General features: G+C 33.6%; 2 protein-coding genes across 4 annotated transcripts; one reads left to right on the top strand and one right to left on the bottom strand.

Moving 5' to 3' along the window:
- The first annotated feature begins 1,610 nt into the window (after positions 1 to 1,610).
- On the top strand, positions 1,611 to 16,228 carry LOC117912920 (choline/ethanolaminephosphotransferase 1). Of its 3 annotated transcripts, XM_034827721.1 has the most exons (20): positions 1,619 to 1,826; positions 2,031 to 2,193; positions 4,416 to 4,425; positions 4,539 to 4,589; positions 5,405 to 5,482; positions 6,247 to 6,322; positions 6,412 to 6,429; positions 6,513 to 6,618; positions 9,084 to 9,178; positions 9,304 to 9,372; positions 10,732 to 10,801; positions 11,358 to 11,421; positions 11,502 to 11,542; positions 11,632 to 11,716; positions 13,244 to 13,306; positions 14,304 to 14,362; positions 14,471 to 14,523; positions 15,090 to 15,162; positions 15,728 to 15,760; positions 15,868 to 16,228. In XM_034827721.1, the coding sequence occupies exons 2-19, from the start codon at positions 2,057 to 2,059 to the stop codon at positions 15,747 to 15,749; spliced, it is 1,170 nt and encodes a 389-aa protein (XP_034683612.1). In that variant the 5' UTR covers positions 1,619 to 1,826; positions 2,031 to 2,056; the 3' UTR covers positions 15,750 to 15,760; positions 15,868 to 16,228. The 3 variants fall into 3 exon arrangements, with proteins under 3 accessions (XP_034683631.1, XP_034683612.1, XP_034683622.1); XM_034827731.1 differs by lacking the exons at positions 1,619 to 1,826; positions 2,031 to 2,193 and adding an exon at positions 2,268 to 2,715; XM_034827740.1 differs by lacking the exons at positions 13,244 to 13,306; positions 14,304 to 14,362; positions 14,471 to 14,523; ... (1 more) ...; positions 15,728 to 15,760; positions 15,868 to 16,228 and adding an exon at positions 11,843 to 13,137 and having other exon boundaries at positions 1,611 to 1,826.
- Positions 16,229 to 16,726: 498 nt separating this feature from the next.
- Positions 16,727 to 18,463, bottom strand: LOC117933200 (large ribosomal RNA subunit accumulation protein YCED homolog 2, chloroplastic). Its single transcript, XM_034854618.1, has 7 exons — positions 18,258 to 18,463; positions 17,983 to 18,165; positions 17,691 to 17,780; positions 17,428 to 17,511; positions 17,273 to 17,353; positions 17,112 to 17,157; positions 16,727 to 17,029 (listed from the first exon to the last, which is right to left on the bottom strand). The coding sequence occupies exons 1-7, from the start codon at positions 18,402 to 18,404 to the stop codon at positions 16,953 to 16,955; spliced, it is 708 nt and encodes a 235-aa protein (XP_034710509.1). The 5' UTR covers positions 18,405 to 18,463; the 3' UTR covers positions 16,727 to 16,952.
- Between the last annotated feature and the right edge of the window lie 494 nt (positions 18,464 to 18,957).

Genomic DNA, 18,957 nt, shown 5'->3' with positions numbered 1-18,957 from the left:
AATTTGTATTTCACAAATTTGAATTCCTATTTTGTAATTTTTTTTTTTCATAGTATAGAAACACACTATAAAAAAAATTCCTAATTACCATATCAAATTCCTTTCAAAATTATAATTTTTTTTTTTTATAAAATTAATCAAACAAATATAAAAATCTCTTATTAAATTTAGACAACTTTTAAATTTTAGAAGTTAATTCAAACGGACCTTAAGACAAAGAAAATGTTAATTATAAAACATTTAATTGAGTGACAAATTTCATAAGTATATATATTTTATTTTATTAAAAAAAATAAATCATCTTAAAAAATGGGCTCCATTTATCAAACCTTGGGTCAAAATACAATTTCCCAAAACAACCACCACACCAAATCTAACCAAACACTAAGGGTATCTTTTGTAACTATTTACGAGAACAATTCTAAAAAAATAATATTTTAGAATTGTTTTATAATTTTTATAAAATAAAAACCTGTTTGAAAATCTAAAATATTTTTAACTTATTTTTAATATTTTTAAATATGTTTTAAAAATAATTTTTATATCTAATCTTTTATTTTTAATCATTTTACATGTTTGAATAATTATTTTTAAAACAACTAAAAGAAAATAAGTGAAAAAAAAATAATTAAACATAAAAAAACACTCTATTTTGTGTTCTTAAAAACAAAACACAAAAATCAATTTTAAATTGTCAAGTTTTCTACATTTTTTTTTTAGAATAGAAACTGTTTTAAAAAATAATTTTCAAACTGCTAATAAATATATGCCAAACAACTACCATAACTTTAAAAAATCATTCTTAAAAAATGATAGTTGGAAAAATATTATTAATAAATTTACAACACTTTATGTTATATCAAAGTTGTCTTTTGAATATACCTTCTACAATTCTGGAAAATTGGATTTATACTAAAAGATATTTTTCCATAATTTCATAAAATTCAATATATACTAAAAATGTCCATCTTCTACAATTTTTAAATCCACGATATACATTTAAAAAAATTGAATTTAAACTTAATATATCTCTTCAAAAAACACCTTTTACAATTTCAAAAAATTAGAATTATATTAAGATGTTTTTTGAAAAGACATTTTCCACAATTTTACAAAATCTAATATATAATAAAAGTATCTCTTCACAATTTCATAAATTTTAATTTATATTATAACTGTCTATTAAATTTAATTTAATATTAAAGTTCTCTTCCAAAAACACCTTCTATAATTTTTTTTTTTTTTAAATTGCTTTTATAGAAAAGTTCAATCTTCTACCTTTACATTCCATGTGTTCAAAAGTATAGTAGAATTGAAATTATTTTCTAATCTATGTTATTTTTAAAAATAATTTCTAAAAAATCCGTAGATTTATAAAAAATTCTGTATATTACTATATACTTTTTGCCCACTTCATGAATCATCTATATATTACTACATTTTAAATTTATTTATATTTACGTAACGCTGAAACTTCCCGAAGGAGGCAAAAGAAAAAAAATCTCAGTGGGTCAAGCCCCGGGTCAGACGCTCTTCCCTGTAGCACCCGAAACGGCATCGTTTTCAAGGAACGTTTCCCAACATCGTCTTCTGTCCCATTCATTCTCTATTATTACACAGAATCCCCCCCTTTCCATCCACGCTACGCACACTGCATCCACTTCGTCCTCTCACCTTACTGGACCCCAACAAACAGATCGCTGTGGAGGCTGCAAAGCAACTTCCTTGTTCAATATTCGCTTGGCTTGGCCTCGCCTTTTCCCCATTGCTTTATAGCCGGACACAGAAAAACTTCACCTTTGATCTAACCTGTGCAATCCAAGAAAGTAAAGTTCTTGCCTTTTCCCTTATCTTTTTTCTTTTCATTTGTTCTCTAATTCATTTTTTTTTTTTTTGGTTTCATGTGTTTTCTTTTGAGATCTGCTCAGTTTTTCTTTGGTTTTGCGATTTTTCTTTACGGGTTTTGATTTTAGATCCATGATTCGTGGGAATGAATTGATTTTTGGTGCAAATTGGTTGAATTTGAGCAGTTTCTGTTGAGAACTGAGAGCAAAAAATGAGGTACATAGGATCCCATGGAGTAGCAGCGCTGCATAAATACAAGTACAGTGGAGTGGATCACTCGTATGTGGCAAAATATGTGTTGCAGCCCTTTTGGAGCCGCTGCGTTAATTTCTTCCCCCTTTGGATGCCGTAAGTTATTTCAACCTGTTCAGACCCATGTATTCAGTGAGTTGTTGTTTGCTGCCTATGATCCCCATTGGCTAATCATGCTTTTAAAGTTTTAATCTCTAATTTTTTCAACGCTTGTGGAGGAGAATTTTTGCCATCCAATGCTTCCCTTGGAATTAGTAGCCCCACTGCCGATCAATGTTGTTCCAGTCTTTTTATCACAACATGTATTCACTAGGTTTTTTACTATTTCTATCCTGATCACTTCTGAGAGTTTCTTCATGTAGAGACTGCTAGGAAGGGTGCCAAAGTGCTTGCAACGTAATCTAGTTCCATTGTCTGCAGGATAGCAATACAATTTTTTTTCCCTTCCTCTGGGAAAATATTAGATGTGGTCTTGGTGTCGCATGATATGACATTACCGTTGCAAAGAACAAGACTAAATAACAGATGATTTGTTTTATTTTTCCTTTTCTCTTTATGGACCCTTTGAGTAACTACACGATCTGGATGAATCAACGCTTAATGAGGAAATGGTTATAGGTATGCCTAATGAATTGATTTTAGTCATTATTATGATGATTTTGTTCTATCTGTGATGTGTATTTTATCTGTTTTTCTTTCAGGTTTCATCATTGATTTAATTTCTAAATATGTAGGTTAATGTAGTGGGTCGCTTTTTGTTTTTATTCTTCTTTTTTTGAAAAAGGAAATACACTAAATTTTTTTTAGTGTTTGGGATGTGGGAAAAATAAAAATTTCACTCTCTATTTGGGTTTGATAAGTTGGAGTTCCCTGGTTGTGAAAGGTTAAATGATGGGATGGAGCCAAAGTTATAGGAAAACAAAAGAAAATTTGGGAATATAATAGTGGCAATAAGATTTTTGACTCTTTATTTGTTTTGTAATCTCTTATTGGCATTGGAACCGAGTAGTCTGCTCTAGAAAATGGGGAAAAAAAAAATGAAAATTTGAAATTGATGGTGACTATTTTGATCATGACAACTTCTCTAATTGCATATCTGGAATGGGAATGGTGATTGTGTAAGGAGGAATTATTGTTTGGTTTTCCTTTGTTCATGGGCACCAGAGGGAGGATCAACATGGTTGAAGTGCACTTAGTTTAGCTTTATAGCTTTCTCCTCCGAGCTTAAACAGATTTCTATTACTGAACAAAAGATATATGATTTTTCGCATAAGCTAACTTTGTGATTGGAATGCATCCTTACAAAAGCCTTTAATGTTTTATGAGAGTTCTGCAAGATGTAAATGAACATGCTTCCATACACATACCATCATCATGTAGTAATATTTTGTGATGGGCAAATAACATACCATAATCACATAATATGAAGTTTTGTATATGATGTAGATTCTCTCAAGGATATGATGTTGCTGTATCTTTTCCATTTATGTTAAGGCGAGTGGATAAACCAATAGCAAAAGTAATCACAACCTAGGTGGGCATGTTGAGAATTGGTCCAACCACACAGAATCTTATTGTAGGTTGTTAAAACTTTGAGCCAAATCACGGTTTTTTTCCTTGTATATCTTACTTAGCAAAGCACAAAAGATAAGTAGTCATGTCTTTCTCAATTCAATCAATACAAATTCCTATATTTGGGTTCTAATAAAAAGAATGTACCAACACCAATGGAAGTTAAAAATCTCAACCACTGAGTTATGGTTCTGTTGGCACTGGCCTGTTAAGATTTTTTTTTTTTTTTTTTGATAAGACTGGCCTGTTAAGATTTTTATGTGAGTGCATATTCCCATTAAGGAGATCCAGCTCCATAGCATTTATTTCTTTATCTAATTATCTATCTTTTTATTATTTTTCTAAGATCTACTATTGATTAGGGTGCAAAGGAAAATTTTGGGTTATGTTATCTCGTACTCATCATTTTTATTTTATTCATCTTTTCTAAAACTTGAGCATTTGTTTTTTTTAGATTAACAGCCTATCCTTAACTGTAACTTAGAAGCAGATATTGTTTCTATATATTTTGCCTTTGCATCTGTATCTGTCTGATCAGAAGTAATGGATACCTTTTACTGTCTTGTATAAAAAGTGAGACTTGTAGACATGAACAGATTTTATGATCTTTAGTACTTGTTTTGGTTTGATTATTGTTTCATGCCTATTTTTCTGTTAATGAGTTTTGTCAATCTGTTGTGATAATGCTTTGCTGAAATTTACTAACTGCTCCATTTTTCTCTTTGCATTTCGGGATTCTTCTCCAGGCCAAACATGGTAAGTATTTTTGGCCACTTTATCTTATCATATTGATTATTTATTTTGGATCTTGAGCCTTTTTTTTTTTTTTTTGTCTCTTTTTGCTAATAAGGTTTGGTTTTGGCTTTCAGATAACCCTTATGGGATTCATGTTCTTAGTCACGTCTGCCCTACTTGGTTATGTAAGTGGAGGTTTCTTTCTTATCATGTTCTTCAATCTTGTCATTCTTTGTGCTTGCCTAATTGTTAAATGATATTTGTTGGGTTATAATGTAAGATAAAAAATTGTTCCTGCATCTGATCTTAGTTTAGAGGATTAGCTTAAGCAGTAAGAGGTTGGGGTGGGATATTGGGCGTTCTAGGTTTGAGTCCGTAGCAAGGGGAAAAGCATAAAAATGTTACCCATCAAAAAAAGAAAAAAAAAAAAGAAAGAAAAGGAGAATTGTTCTTGCACCTAATGTTCTGAAATTGTTTGTGGAAGAAGTTTTAATTAAAATCATCTTAATCAATCTTTTGTCATATCCCATGGTTTTTATCCTCTGTTTCTAGTACTGGAAATATTTTCTGGTATCATCATCATTCCTATTGAAAATGAATTGAGATCTGAAACTGTATCAGTGCTCTTGAATCTTGATATGCACAGCAGAAGAAGAGCTGATATACCGTTTATCCTGATGTGAAGTAAACAAAATGTTTAATTTGGTTGTAAAAGTAACTGTATACACAAAAATGTGATAAACTTAAAATCAGTAGATGGTACATGCTACTTAACAGGATAAACAAAATTTTTCTACCATTCAACAAATGATGTCTTTTTTTTTTCTTTTGCTTTTTTGTTTGTTTGGTGTTTGGTGGTTCTCTCTCTCTCTGTGCATGTTTGTGTGTGCGCACACGCATGTGCTTAACTTATGAAATGTGAACTTATTAAGCAATGTATTTGTTTTTGATAAATTCCCAAGTCTTCCTTGAGCATTTGGTAAAAAAACTTGCATTTCAGATATATTCTCCTCGTTTGGATTCAGCTCCACCAAGATGGGTGCACTTTGCTCATGGTTTACTTCTTTTCTTATACCAGGTTTGTCTAAATTTTCTCAGTTTCTACTTGTCTGTTCCATTTTCTGTTTCTATCATATTTTCATGTATTTGCTATTTTGCATGCCTACCAAACACACACAAAAAGGGGAAAAGAAGAAGAAAAGAAATTGTTTGTATCAGTTGGTGTGCTTGTTTTTCTGCTTTAAATAGTTTAGTTTGCCCATTATTTGTTTTGAATTAACTTAATCTCCTTGTCTTTATATCATCATGCATTGTTTTCATCTGACCTTTTCTGTTGTGGTGCTCATAAAATCTATTCCACAGTGCTGATTTTATTTGAAGTTGAGAGGATGAGCCTATAGTTTTAGAAATATTACAAGTTGGAAAACTTGAGTTGTATGTGGACTTTCTTCATGTATTTTCACATTCTAGTTGGTGTAAAGCTTGTAGATTTGAGTGCACAATTAAATTGCTTAAAATATCAGGTGCCTGAATTTACCCCCAAGAAGCAAATGTTTGTGAAATTCTTATTGCTCTAATGGCAGGGAGGATCTTATTTTTTTTTCTTTCTTTCTATGATGTTGTGGCTTCTGAGGCAAACTGCCACCCATTGGACTTTACTCTTTTCCTTTTTAGTTCATTTTTTTGACAATTAGATATGTTTTTTAGTTTTATTTTTAGGCGCTATTATGTTACAGAAATACTTTGCTATGATTGAATAGTGTTTCATTTATTATATTTTGGCAATGCCTTTTCTATAATTTCTTTCATTCTTGGTATTTTTTTTCCCTAAAAACATGCCAGACTTTTGATGCTGTTGATGGGAAGCAAGCAAGGCGGACAAATTCCTCTAGTCCATTGGGAGAACTTTTTGACCATGGTGATTTCCCCTTGTCATATATCTTATTTTGGCATTTTGAAGTTCTGAATTTCCAAGGGAGATATATATTGACACATGATTTATTGCAGGATGTGATGCCCTTGCATGTGCGGTATGTATTTTTTTGTCTATTGTTGTTATTATGGAGTAGTGGCAACTTTATTACCTTAAAATTTATGTTGTCTTTCATGTGCGTTTGAAACCATGGCTTTTGGGAGCACTGCTATGTGTGGAAGAACTTCTTTCTGGTTCTGGGTAATTTCAGCTGTTCCATTTTATTGTGCAACATGGGAACAGTAAGTGGTTCAAATAGTAGTAGCTCATTACTTTATATATTATTTATAGCACAGTTTTGTACACTTGGAATACAACATTATTAGCCATTTTGATTTTTTTTTAAGTTTCTTATTTTGGCCCAAGAAATTGTTGTTTGATAACCTTCTTCTCTAAAGGTATTCAGATGAAGATGAAGCTTAAACTTAGAATATTTACGATATTTTTAAATATCATATAGTTACTGCATAGTGGATGTTATTAGTGTTTTAAAAGGCTATTGAGGCTTTCGTCTTGAGGCTCACCTCAAGCAAGGCTCTGGGAATTAGCCCTAATGCTATAGCCTCAATTAGGGTAGTTGAGGCTTAAGCCTCAGCCTGTCAAGGCTTGCAACTTTGAGGCTATAACCTCAAGGCGATTGAGGCCTGGGCCTCAAATATCCAAAAGGTGAAGCCTTTGTGGGCTTTTGGTGTATATTTTATAAGAAACTTAATCCTTAATATTTAATGTGAGTTTTGATGGGTTATTTTATTATCTATGCTTTTGTTTGCTTTTGTTTACTTTTGATATCCTGATTTGATTAAATCTTTTACAAAAAAAAGGATTTAGTTGACTTCCAATTAGCCTTTTAAATGGAAGGGAAAAGAGAGATTAAAGAGAAAAAAAATAGGGGAATTGTTGCCCTTTCAAATAAAAAGGAAAAGAAGAAAAAAATAGAGTATTGTTAATATATATAATAACAGAGGAACCTTCCGTGGCCAAGCTCTTAGGACTCTCCATGCGGACCAAAACCTCGGGGTGAAGCCCTTAGGACTCTCCATGGGGACCCAAACCTCGAGGTGCTGCAACAACCAACATCGGGTAAGCTCTTAGGACTCTCCATGGGGACCCAAATCTTGGGGTGTTGATTGATTCACAACAACCAGCACCGGGCAAATTCAAGGTATCATTAGTGGTGGGATTCGAACCTAGGACCACATGCCATTTAATGGGACCACACTTCCCAGTGTTTGCCCTGACCAATTGGGCTACCCTAGTGGGTGGCTAATTCAATATATAATCATTATCTTATTCTTGATAGATAAGAAAATACCAATAGAATTGGTGGATGAAGAAGAAGAATGAATGAATATTAAAATTGATAGGGTGGATAATATACCAATTGAATATAATTATATTGCTTGGAGGATCCCACTAGTGGTAGAGACAATAATGTTGAAAATTATTTGATGAAACTATAAGAAAGAGCTAAATTTTAGAAGAGAGAAAAAGTAACTAAATTAGAAATGGTTAACAATGATAAATAATTAATTTTATCATTATGCAGTTTATGCCCTGTGATTTTTTAAATATTTTTCTTATTTTTTGAAAATTCTTTTTTATTATTTATTTTTTTAAGTTGAGGTTTACGCCTTGTTCTGCCTCAAGGTTTACATATAGCCTCATTTGGGCAAAATGCCTTAAGCCTTAGCCTTTTAAGACTCCGGATGTTATATTGTGTTATGGTCAAAATGTGTTGCTTACACTTTCCTTGGATTCATTGCATGGTGCATAGATAAATATTAGTATCATAAGAGAGTCATTCCTGTGCTAAGTAGAACTTGAATTCCCAGTCAGGTACATGTATTTTTTCCATGCAACTATCCTCTATTAAGTCTCAACTCACAAGCTCACCTATCTTTTCTTGAAGTCTGGACTTGACTTTAATCCAACTCTAGGTGGAGTTGAATGACAGAAAAGGATTTGTGTAGAAGACTTCCATTAGTTAGAGTTTAAGGCTTGTTGTGCCCAGTTTATCCATCTATTTATTTGACCAGCCAAAGTAGTAGTCATGGATATTGTTTAGATGGTCCACTGATAAGTACATATCCTTGCCATATTTTATACAAGATCTGTTTTGGGTTCAATTTTGCATCACATTGGGTTGAACATTGGAATATGGTGCACGATGGTTTCAGGGGCAACTGGAAAATATACCTTTTGGGCCCCATACCTGACAATTCAATAACATCATATAGATAAAAATGTAGCTCTTACATTTCCAATGATACATATATTTTACCTTCTTTTCCCTCTCTGGTAGATACTGGTCCCTGGTTTTTCTTTAATGTTTGGAGCAAGTGGTTGTGGTATGAAGAATAGAATCGCAGCATGTGCAATTTTCTCTCTTATTATCATGTGATTAGGATGCAATTTTTTATTTCAACAATTGCTAATAGACCTATGGAGGGAACTTTAAATTCTTAAAAGCTATATATAATTCTGTGATTTGCATATGTGAGAGAACAATATTGTATTATTTTTCATGCTTCTGTGATGAATTTTCTTTTTTGTCTGTATAGTATATGTGAAATCAAATTTGTAGGATTGCTGGTTATATTTTCTCTGGCATGCTCTTCTTGTTAAAGTTCTTGGCTTAATCTTCCATGTGATTAATAACTGAAAGGCTTTTAGCAAAATTTATTGATATTTGCTTTCCTTGGTCCAGCTTTTTCACCAATACCCTTATTCTTCCAGCAATAAATGGACCTACAGAGGGGCTCATGCTGATATACTTTTGCCATTTTTTTACAGCTATAGTTGGTATGTGTCTGTGCCCTGAAGTACTAGTCTTCTTTCATTTATATCAATATGCATGCTGAAACTTTTGAAATCCCACACATGATAACTTTTTCCTTTTTGATGGTAACATGAGTCCTCCTTTTCAGGTGCTCAATGGTGGGTTCAAGAATTTGGAAAGTCTATGCCCTTTTTAAGTTGGCTGCCATTTGTATATGGTAATACAATCAATCACATAGTAAATTATTTAAATTGATTATATATGTTACTGAAGTAATTAGTCCAATTTTTTCTCAAAACTTCCTAGCAAGGATAAGGTCCATGATCAATTCTCTGCAAATTTTTTAATTTGGGGCTTCTTAGGTTTACCTTTAAGTCCCGCATTTGATTGATTATGTTCCTAAAACTTGAATTGTTTCATTTTACTCTTTTTCCACATACTATTTCTGAAACTCCAGAGTGATTTTAGAAAACCATGGAATATTTAAACTTTAAAAATTTCTGTGGGTTTCTGTCTGCGTGTTGAGCATGTTGTTTAGATCTTTCTGTGGAGGTAATTGGCAAGATTTCTATACAACCTGATCTTATATCTAAAAACTGCTTTCTATCTGAGAGTTTTCTGTTATCGAATATTATAGTGGTTTAAGGATATTTTGTCATTTTAAACATTTTTTCAAGTTTATGTGAACTCCAGATATCCTGTGGGATCTCTTTACATTTTGTTCTTTTCTTTGTGGTGGTATTTACATATCATGTTTCTGGTGTTTTCTCTCTTGTACCTTCTAGGAATAATGTGCATGAGATTGCATTGGCTTGGCATGTCCTACCTTATGATTGATGAATTTGACTCAATGCATACAGGGTTTGAACATTTCTCATATTCATTGTTGTTTGTTTTTGCATGCTTGGCATTCTATGTACGCAATGATATTAATTTTTGGTGTGTTTTTATCGTTGGTAGCACTTCTACACTCTTCTTTCTTATTTTCTACTATTTCTTTGGGAATTATGTGCTTCTGATTTGGCTTTCACCTAGTTTCCAGGAGTTACCCTTTTAAATTGGTTTATTGTTTCTTTTTAAAAAATGGAATGTCATGTCCTCATTGTGGTGGCAGCTCTGTAAAAAGCTATTACTAGACCCTTTTTATAAAGGAGATAAGTCCTTTATATCAGGGGAAGGGCCAAGATTTTCCCTTCTCCCTATCACTTTTTCTCTCTCTGGGGTGGGAGGAGGGTCTTGGAATGGGGTGGGTTTGTTTCATGGTTCTACTTCCTGCATATGTTCACCTGCCTTTTTTATTTTTTTATTTTTCTTGATTATCAATTTTTTAACTTTTCTTCTATTTTTTTTTTTATCTTCTCTCTCTCTCTCTCTTACTTGAGCTTTTCTTTCCCTAGGCAGTTCTTTCATAAAATGCACTCATTTTTCAATTCTGTACTTGTTATTCTGGTAGTTGAGTTTCTTTCTCTGCTCTTTCCCTGGCCAGATCTTTCTTAGGATATATTTATGTTTCTGTTCTGTACTGTTTGTTCTGATAGTTAAGTTCTTTCTCTGTTCTTTGCCTCCCTTGCTACAGAAATCCCAACATTCAGAGTTGTGTTGTTTATAATGATCGCTTTTGGTGTGATACCAACAGTCTCATTCAAGTAAGTGATTTTATATACTCAAAATGGTTATACCTTATTATCCACTTGTTTCTACATGCTGTAAAATTTACATGCAGTCTTTTTCCAACTTCTGTTACATGTACTGTAACTCTTTCTGTACCTGTGTATTTATAATTACTGGAAGATTGGCATGATTCCGTATAAAACTTGTAAATTAGTTACTTTTTTCTTTATGGGCTCAGGTAGAATGAAGTTGTAGAATATAGTTTAGATTGCTGGCTTTCTATTGTCTGCATAAAGCAACAGTAGAATCTATTGCTGCTATTGTCATTGTCCCTAAAATATTGTTCTTGGATATGGTCTTGAACACATTTCTAGAGGGTTCATTATTCCCATTCTGTTAGCATAATGGCCTGGTATTGTAGCAACTAAGAGAGAATTTAAACATAATTTTGCATGTGTCAGGGTAGTTATTAATAATGTAAATTTCTGATGATCCATTGTATATGTCAGAGTTCACATTCATAACTTAACCAATGCTTCAATAGAAGGTCAACTGGAACTTCCCCTTTATGCAGTGTTGTGATTTATGCAGTGTATACAATGTTTATAAGGTTGTTCAGGCAAGAAAAGGAAGCATGCTGCTGGCATTAGCTATGGTACTGCTGTAACCCATTTCATACTTGCCTCTTAATTCCTGGTTTACTTGATAGATATCTTGACACTGTTTCTTTTTCAGCTTTATCCTTTTGCTGTGCTCATGGGAGGAGTCCTGGCATGGTATGACTCAATCTATGCTGCTTGTTTTACATATGCTTAGCTTTTGAGGAGCATATTAGTCTTGATAGGGGAGTTTATTTCTTATGCAGGGATTACTTGTCTCCATCTGATATAATGGGGAACTATCCACATTTGGTTATAGTGGGAACTGGACTTGCATTTGGATTCCTTGTGGTAAGATTTCTATGATTGTGCATAAAAGACACTGTTAAATTTCTATTACTATATCTTTTATTAGTTCCTTTACTCTTTTCAATTTTGTCTTGTGTTTTTTTTTCTCTTCTGCAATTTTCCGAACAGACTGTCATTATGAATATCCATGATTGGAACGTGTTAAGATCAGTGGTTGCTAGAAATGAAGGGGGCAGTATAGATGGAGGAAAGTTATATACAAGGAAGGATGGGAGGCTGTTCCATGGGATGTAAAAACCAAATAGACAATGTAAGAGAAATATATTTAGCTTAAAAAATGTCAATACATTAATGAACTCAAAAAAGTCAAGGGGGAAGATGATCCCCAACAATTACAAGAGGGATGGTACTCCCTCCAATCGTGAGGTAATCAACCTCTTCATTTGCCTCTCTAGATCTCCAAGAGAAGGAGCAATCAGAATTCTATCACTATCATTTGGAGCCAATGCACATATCTCCAAGTTGCTCTTCTGCTCAGTCACCTACTGACAAATTAGTGACCCCTAGATGAATGTCCTCTGTTAGACCCTCTAGTAAAATTAGAATGTCCTCTGTTAGACCCTCTAGTAAAATTAGGATCTTTCCCTCTATTGCCAACCCAAACCTGGTAGCTTTGAGAGACCCATACAGTTACCTGTAAGATGGTATGGATTTCTCTTACTGATTAATTGAGAGTGTTTGATCTCTCACTATCTCTTATATTCATTCTAGTCAATTAACCATGTTATAACAATTGGGATTAAATGGATGTAACACCTAGAGACACCAACACCCAACACTTGTACTCAGTTTTCAGAGACTACATACTATATACTAAATAATAAAAGAGGACATATTGTTCACCATATTGATGGGTTAAGAGTGTTATTGTAATGATATTCTGGGCTGTCTCTATGAAACATGAAACCAAAGATGACATTGAACATTGGGCCCATGCATCCTAGCTTTGTGATTCACCTCATTAAAATCTTAATTGAGCATTGTGATTGGATTTAGACAATCAGATTAATTTACATTGTGTCATGATCCATGTAACTTGAGTGCTATAGAACTGGTTAAGCTGTCTTGTGCCAAGATGTCGATATTGGAGCCTATTCTTTTCTAAAGTCAAGCTCAATATGATTAGAATTTGATATCATGGAATTCAGCTTATAATTCATTTGTTGATAATACTAGATGCACCAGAAATATGCTTGAATGCCTGTAAAATCTTTTCCCTCTTTTCAAGTTTGCTATCTTAATCTTACTTGCAGTGGAGATATTTTATGTTTCTAATCCCCATCAGCATATTTTTCTTGCTTTCCTCATGGTATCAATGCTTTGTCACAATCATATTCTCTTTCAGGCATGAGAATGGTGTTAAGTATACTTGTTTGTTACACCTCTAATTTGTTCTTGCTTGTTTTAAGTGGCTTCTTTTGCAAACGAAATATTTAATATCATTAGTGACAATAGACAATCACATTCAACGTTATCATATTGTCACTAGAAAGAAGTTTGTTTTGGCAGGGAAGGATGATTCTGGCACACTTGTGTGATGAACCCAAGGGCTTGAAAACTGGAATGTGCATGGTATGTTGTATTCTAACCAGACAATTATTGAGTTATCTGCCACTGTGGTCTCTCTCTTCCCCCCTCCCTCTGGCCCCCACACGCCCCCCCTCTTTCCCCTTCCTTTTCTCTCTTATATGTGTGTGTGTATACATGTTGTGAGTTAGACCATATATGACACCTCTCTTTTTACTAGAGCTGGGAGGTTTGAAAATTAATTAAGCTTTGATTATGTTAGAAAGTTGCAGCCCAAATCTGTTGTTTCATTGTTCACTTATGTCATAGTTTAACTCTAGATCAGCTTCACCTTTTGAACTTAATGGCATTGCAGTGGAGAGGTAATCATTAGTTTGGTTCTACTAAGACCTCCATGGAACTTTAGTGGTTAGTAGTATTCCGAACCCTGGGAAGAGTTTTCTGATGTTTGCTCAAATATTTGAAGGTTTGAAAAATAATGGGAGGCTTGGTTAGCTATCTTCAACCCAACTGGTTGGGTTCAGCCTGTACCTGCTTTGACCTGTTACTAGATAGGTCTCTGCTCATTCATGTTTCCTTCTTGTAGGCTGTCAGATTTTTTCCACATCTACTTTTTGATAATACCCAGGTTTCATTTGTAAACAGTAAAGGGAATTTAACCATGCTGCGGCTCTGGGGTGTACTTATATTGTGTCATTAGATTAGATGGATTTGCATTGCGTGTCCCACCTACATCCTGGAAGTTGGCATCTGAAATATAAAGGAGGCCAATTCCCATCATTTCAAAATAAATGTGGAACTGTTATGAAGTAAATTTTGTCTTCTTGTTGTGTAACCTCAATACTAATATTAGTTTTGCAATGCTGTCTTAGAAATACTTATACAAAATAACAAAGAGGAACTAAACAGAAATTTCATCTTTCTGGTAAATGGTTGGTCAGGGTAATAATTTTTTAATTTTTCAGTGATAAAAATAAGAGAGGTTGGGCTAGTTTGTGATGAAGTACAGAATTCTAACATCTATATTTGTTACTTTGGACAGTCACTGTTGTATCTCCCTTTTGCCATTGCAAATGCACTCACGGCTAGACTGAATGATGGGTATGTGGTAATTTGATATCAGAGAGATTTAACTTGATGGACTTGTGATCATTCTTGACATTAATGATACTTTTCCATTCATGAATTCCTTCTCATCTTTTATGGCAGAGTTCCTTTGGTTGATGAGAGTTTGGTACTTCTTGGTTATTGTGTCTTTACAGGTATGACTTTCACTCTTTGTTCATTCACATTATCACGAATTTGTGGGAAATTCTACATTTCTTTTAGAATGTTCCTGGTTGCATGGAATTGGGGTTTTTAAATTCAAACTGGAGTCCCCAATTTCAGATCCAGTCTTGGTTGCTTCATGTATCATGGGTTTAGCATCAAATTGAAAATTTATTGCTTTCATAATCAGAAAATTAATTCCTAAGCAAGACTTTTATATTTCACTTATTTGTCTGTGGAATGCCAAATAATCCAATTCTTTGCAATGAAAGGCAGCCATAGGGTATCTCCCAAAATGTCATTCTTGATCATCTGCTTGTAAGCTCGTGTCATCCAACTTCATTCTCAAATGGAAAAGAATTTGAAATTGTTGTTTGCATTCACTGTTGCCATAGTTTTCTAATGAGGTGTTCTGACTAATTTAAACTTTGAAGTTAACCTATATTAATTTGTGTTTACTTTTCCAATTTCTAGGTCTCAAATTAAATATACAATTATTTATGATATTCTGTTGTTATTTCTTGTTTTGTTCCTGACAATTTTCTTCTGCTTAACTTAGTGGGACTCTATTTGCACTTTGCAACATCAGTTGTACATGAAATCACATCAGCCCTGGGAATCTATTGCTTCAGGTGAGAAAATATGGTGCTTGATTCATTAAGTATGTTGGTTAAGATTTCAATGAGTTGTCATTCGTTTGTCTGGCTGGCTGATCAAACCTGCCTGGTTTTGTTTAAGTTGGGCCCTGCAGATTTCTTGTCTGAAGCCTAGGTTTGAATGGCAGCTTGTTTGATTTCTATCTGATTTTGGCTTTGGCCATAGTAATAGATATGAAATATTAGTACACATCATTCAATATGCAATATAGTTTAGTTTATGTGATTTGGAGAAACCGGTTGGGTTTGTTTCCAAATGTAGATAAAATGTTTTTCTGACATGTTTTGTCCAAATGTTGGTTTTTTTGAGTTGGTCCCTGGTCACACATAATGCTGTACTACTCATGTTTGACGGACTCCCCCAATTTACCAAAATATCTATAAGACTGGACCATGTACTGTTTGGGTTTTGCTGAAACTCTATGAAAATAAACCTGTCTGGACAAATTATCTGTCTTTGGTTTAAGCTTTCAGATTCTTCTCCCAGCTTGGTTCAAAGTACAGGTTCTTGCTTTCTGATAGCTCTCTTGTTAATTGGCAGGATAACTAGGAAAGAAGCTTGAGACTTGCTTCGGTATGTCCTTTCCGTGTTGTTCCATGCTTATTGACATTTTCTACTTCTTTTTTGAGCTTTCTGAATTTAGGGTTTGTAATCAATGGTTTTTAATCATCCTTGTGCAGTAAATTTTGCAGCTGGAAAGTGAGGAGCAATGCAGCAATGCCAAGGTTTCTTGGCTAATATTTTTGGTTTTAACATGGGTGGATTGTGTTGAAGGGGGCTCCCACTGTTGCACTAAATTATTTGTTGTTTACACTTAGAGTAGGCCATTTAAGTTTTGTAACATTTTAAAATCATGATTATTTGAAATTTCTTATGTAATAGATTTGCCCCTTTACTCTTTTAAGCTGGAGTGTTGGATGAGTTTAGGAGAGTTTGAATTTGAATTGAGCTGAGTCGATGTATACGCACATTTCTTGGAGTTGTTTCTGATGCTACTAGGCCCTCGTTTGAAATAATGGTGGCATGTATGGATTCAAAAGATGGGTTGGTATGACTATGTTCGGTAACTTCTTTTGAAAGCAGTTTTGAAAAATAGTTTTTGAAAATTGTGCTTTGATGTTTTTCATTTTGTAAAACAAAAGTTCATTTGGGAACTTGAAATGGTTTTTTTTTCATCTATTTTTAATATTTTTAAATATATTTTAAAAATTATTTTGATATCCAATGCTTTATTTTTTATCATTTTACATGTCTATGTAATTATTTTGTAAAATATTCCTTACAGAACAATTGAAAACAACTATAATATAAAATTTTTCACATTGAATATTATTTAAAAATCATTTTATAATTTATTAAATAAATTTTCATTCTTTATTAGTAATATTTATGATTAAAATGTTTAAAATTTGTAAATAAAAATTATATTATTGTGTTAAATATATTAAAGCATTTTGTATAAAAAAAAAAAATTATATTTAATGATATTATTACATATTAATATTATTTGATGTTGCATAACTCACTAGGCTGGTAATATATAGAAGCTCAAAATAGACCCAAAAGGTGAAAATATATTTATATATTTACATAAACAAAGCATTTAGAGTGTAGCATAGAATATCACCTTTAGATTTGTCCATTTCTATAAAATGAAACACTATTCCTAGTATCATTTCTCTAAATATGTACCCAATTGGATTGAATTTGGAAGATGAGGACGAAAATGCATGCCTAGATTGAAGCTCAAAATATTCATTTCTAGTCATAAATTTGCATTCCTGAGCTCCAGGAGCCTAGACCATCTCATATCAATGGAAGCAGCATTCTTGGCACCGATATCTGCAAAATCAAACTCCTCAGTCAACTTCACAGTCTATGCCAATGGCCAGTACTGAAACTGTGGAAAGCCCAAAGCCCTTACATTGCAGTGTTGGTTCTGATTTTTCACACGTCTCCGAGCAAGTGTCCTGGAAAATGCACAAGTGCCTTCAGTACCCAACTAGTTTGGTGTCTGAAAATGGATTATATATATATATATATATATATATATATATATCTACATGTTTAGCAAGATGTTAATACTTTTACTGAGGTGGTGAGGCGAATGGTGTCTTGTATCAGTGAATCCAGGTTAGCTTCGCATCCGGGTTTCACATAGATCACCTGCAAAACGTCACCCCCAGTGTTAAATTCTCGTCTTATGTGAGATATGAATGAGAGAGTGTTCAGAGACTTAATGAAGGATCATCGCCCCCAATCTCAGCTAGTCCACAGTTTTCTCTGCTTGTGGGCAGAACCCACACAGTAAAGTTTGTGTCAACCTGATAAATGGAAGCAGATTGCATGTCAGAGAAACCGAAAATTAAGCAACGACAGCGATCTAAGTACTTTTTGACATGATGAATGACATTGTTTAGCTTTCTCATGTGTATCCTTACCAATTTTCTCTTGTACATTTACCATGACAAGATCTTTAACAAAAGCTTAGATCCAGGAATACCTCTTTGCAATATGGGGAGGAGCAATTGCAGCATTTTCTGGTGAAAGATGTGATGATCCTGCCGTCCACAGAAAAGCCGAAGCTCGCATGCTGTACATATACAAAAGGGCATGTCTGTTTGTTGATCTTGAGAAAAACGGAATGTAAAAGGAGGACCCAAGAGTTGATCCCAGGTCATTTGATTACATCAATTAACTCCCATAGATGGTCCAGACCTTCAGAAATGAAGACAAAGTATACATATATACACATGAACATGAATGAACAAATGAGGAAAGGGGAAGATGATGACCTTGTGAATGCAGAGGCTTATAGAGACCTCAGCATCCTTTCCTTCATCTTCTTCAACCAAATCTTCCAACTGCAGCTCCCGGAAGGAGAAGACGTAGTCAGAATTCCATTTGCCATGCCATCTCCCGTCTGATGTTGAGATTGTTATCAGACGCTTGGGGCTCCTGCTGCTCTTTTTGGCAATCTTTTTGGTTCGGAGGCAATGGACCATGTTAGTGATCACTATAACCCAACAGCAAAAACTACTTGCAATCTTGATATTTATAATCACATTACCAGTGAGAAACCATTTGCCTTCTTTGAAGAAGCTCTGATGTTGAGGAAGCTGCTCGGGGGCTTAGCCGTTGGTGCTGCTTGGTATGTAGTGTGAAGTGGGTTGATGTTTCTCAATGATATCAAGTCCCCAGCTTTTGCTCTTGCCATCTCTCCCAGAGCAAAAAGGAAACCGCAGCTGAATTGGGATATTTCTATCCATATTCAAACCTTATCTTCAAATTATGGTTGGTGGCCACTCTTCCAACACTTGGGATTTATAGTTTTTTTTGTCAAATTTCTATTTTTCAATTTATTTTCCATCTTTCCCTTTTTAGGCCCAGACTCAACAGTACTTGGGTTGGGTTATAAGCTTGTAGCTGGCCTGATTCATCCGATTAGCTTTGTTTGGTTGTGTCCTTCCATCCTTCAGCTTTATGTGCTATTATTATTACTAAGAACTCGATCAATAATAGATTTTGATGATCTTTTCGCCATTAAAAATTGATTTATAATGAATTCGGAATTAGATAACCTTTTTATTAATAAATTTTATTCTAATTTTAGTCGGTTTTATCTTTTAACTTACAATTAAATTTTCTCAACTTTCATTTATAATTTTTCACTATCACATTTTTTTTTTTCATCATGACGTCAATTCTCACCATTTTCCCCCTTGATTGTTGAACACATTCATCATCTTAATGGACAATATCTAAAGTCG

Source organism: Vitis riparia, chromosome 1 (genome assembly GCF_004353265.1).
Source record: "Vitis riparia cultivar Riparia Gloire de Montpellier isolate 1030 chromosome 1, EGFV_Vit.rip_1.0, whole genome shotgun sequence".
In the NCBI taxonomy this organism is placed as follows: domain Eukaryota; kingdom Viridiplantae; phylum Streptophyta; class Magnoliopsida; order Vitales; family Vitaceae; genus Vitis; species Vitis riparia.
This window is presented reverse-complemented; position numbering and strand designations above follow the sequence as displayed.

Excerpts from the sequence above, each read along its gene's own strand:
- LOC117912920 (XM_034827721.1), top strand. The coding sequence starts at position 2,057 with ATGAGGTACATAGGATCCCATGGAGTAGCAGCGCTGCATAAATACAAG. Across the intron at positions 9,179-9,303 it reads TTTTTTTACAGCTATAGTTG|GTGCTCAATGGTGGGTTCAA; the intron begins GTATGTGTCTGT and ends CCTCCTTTTCAG. Across the intron at positions 11,543-11,631 it reads ATGGGAGGAGTCCTGGCATG|GGATTACTTGTCTCCATCTG; the intron begins GTATGACTCAAT and ends TTTCTTATGCAG.
- LOC117933200 (XM_034854618.1), bottom strand. The coding sequence starts at position 18,404 with ATGGCAAGAGCAAAAGCTGGGGACTTGATATCATTGAGAAACATCAAC. Across the intron at positions 17,781-17,982 it reads TAAGCCTCTGCATTCACAAG|CATGCGAGCTTCGGCTTTTC; the intron begins GTCATCATCTTC and ends GTATATGTACAG. Across the intron at positions 17,030-17,111 it reads ATCAGAACCAACACTGCAAT|ATATCGGTGCCAAGAATGCT; the intron begins GTAAGGGCTTTG and ends TTGATTTTGCAG.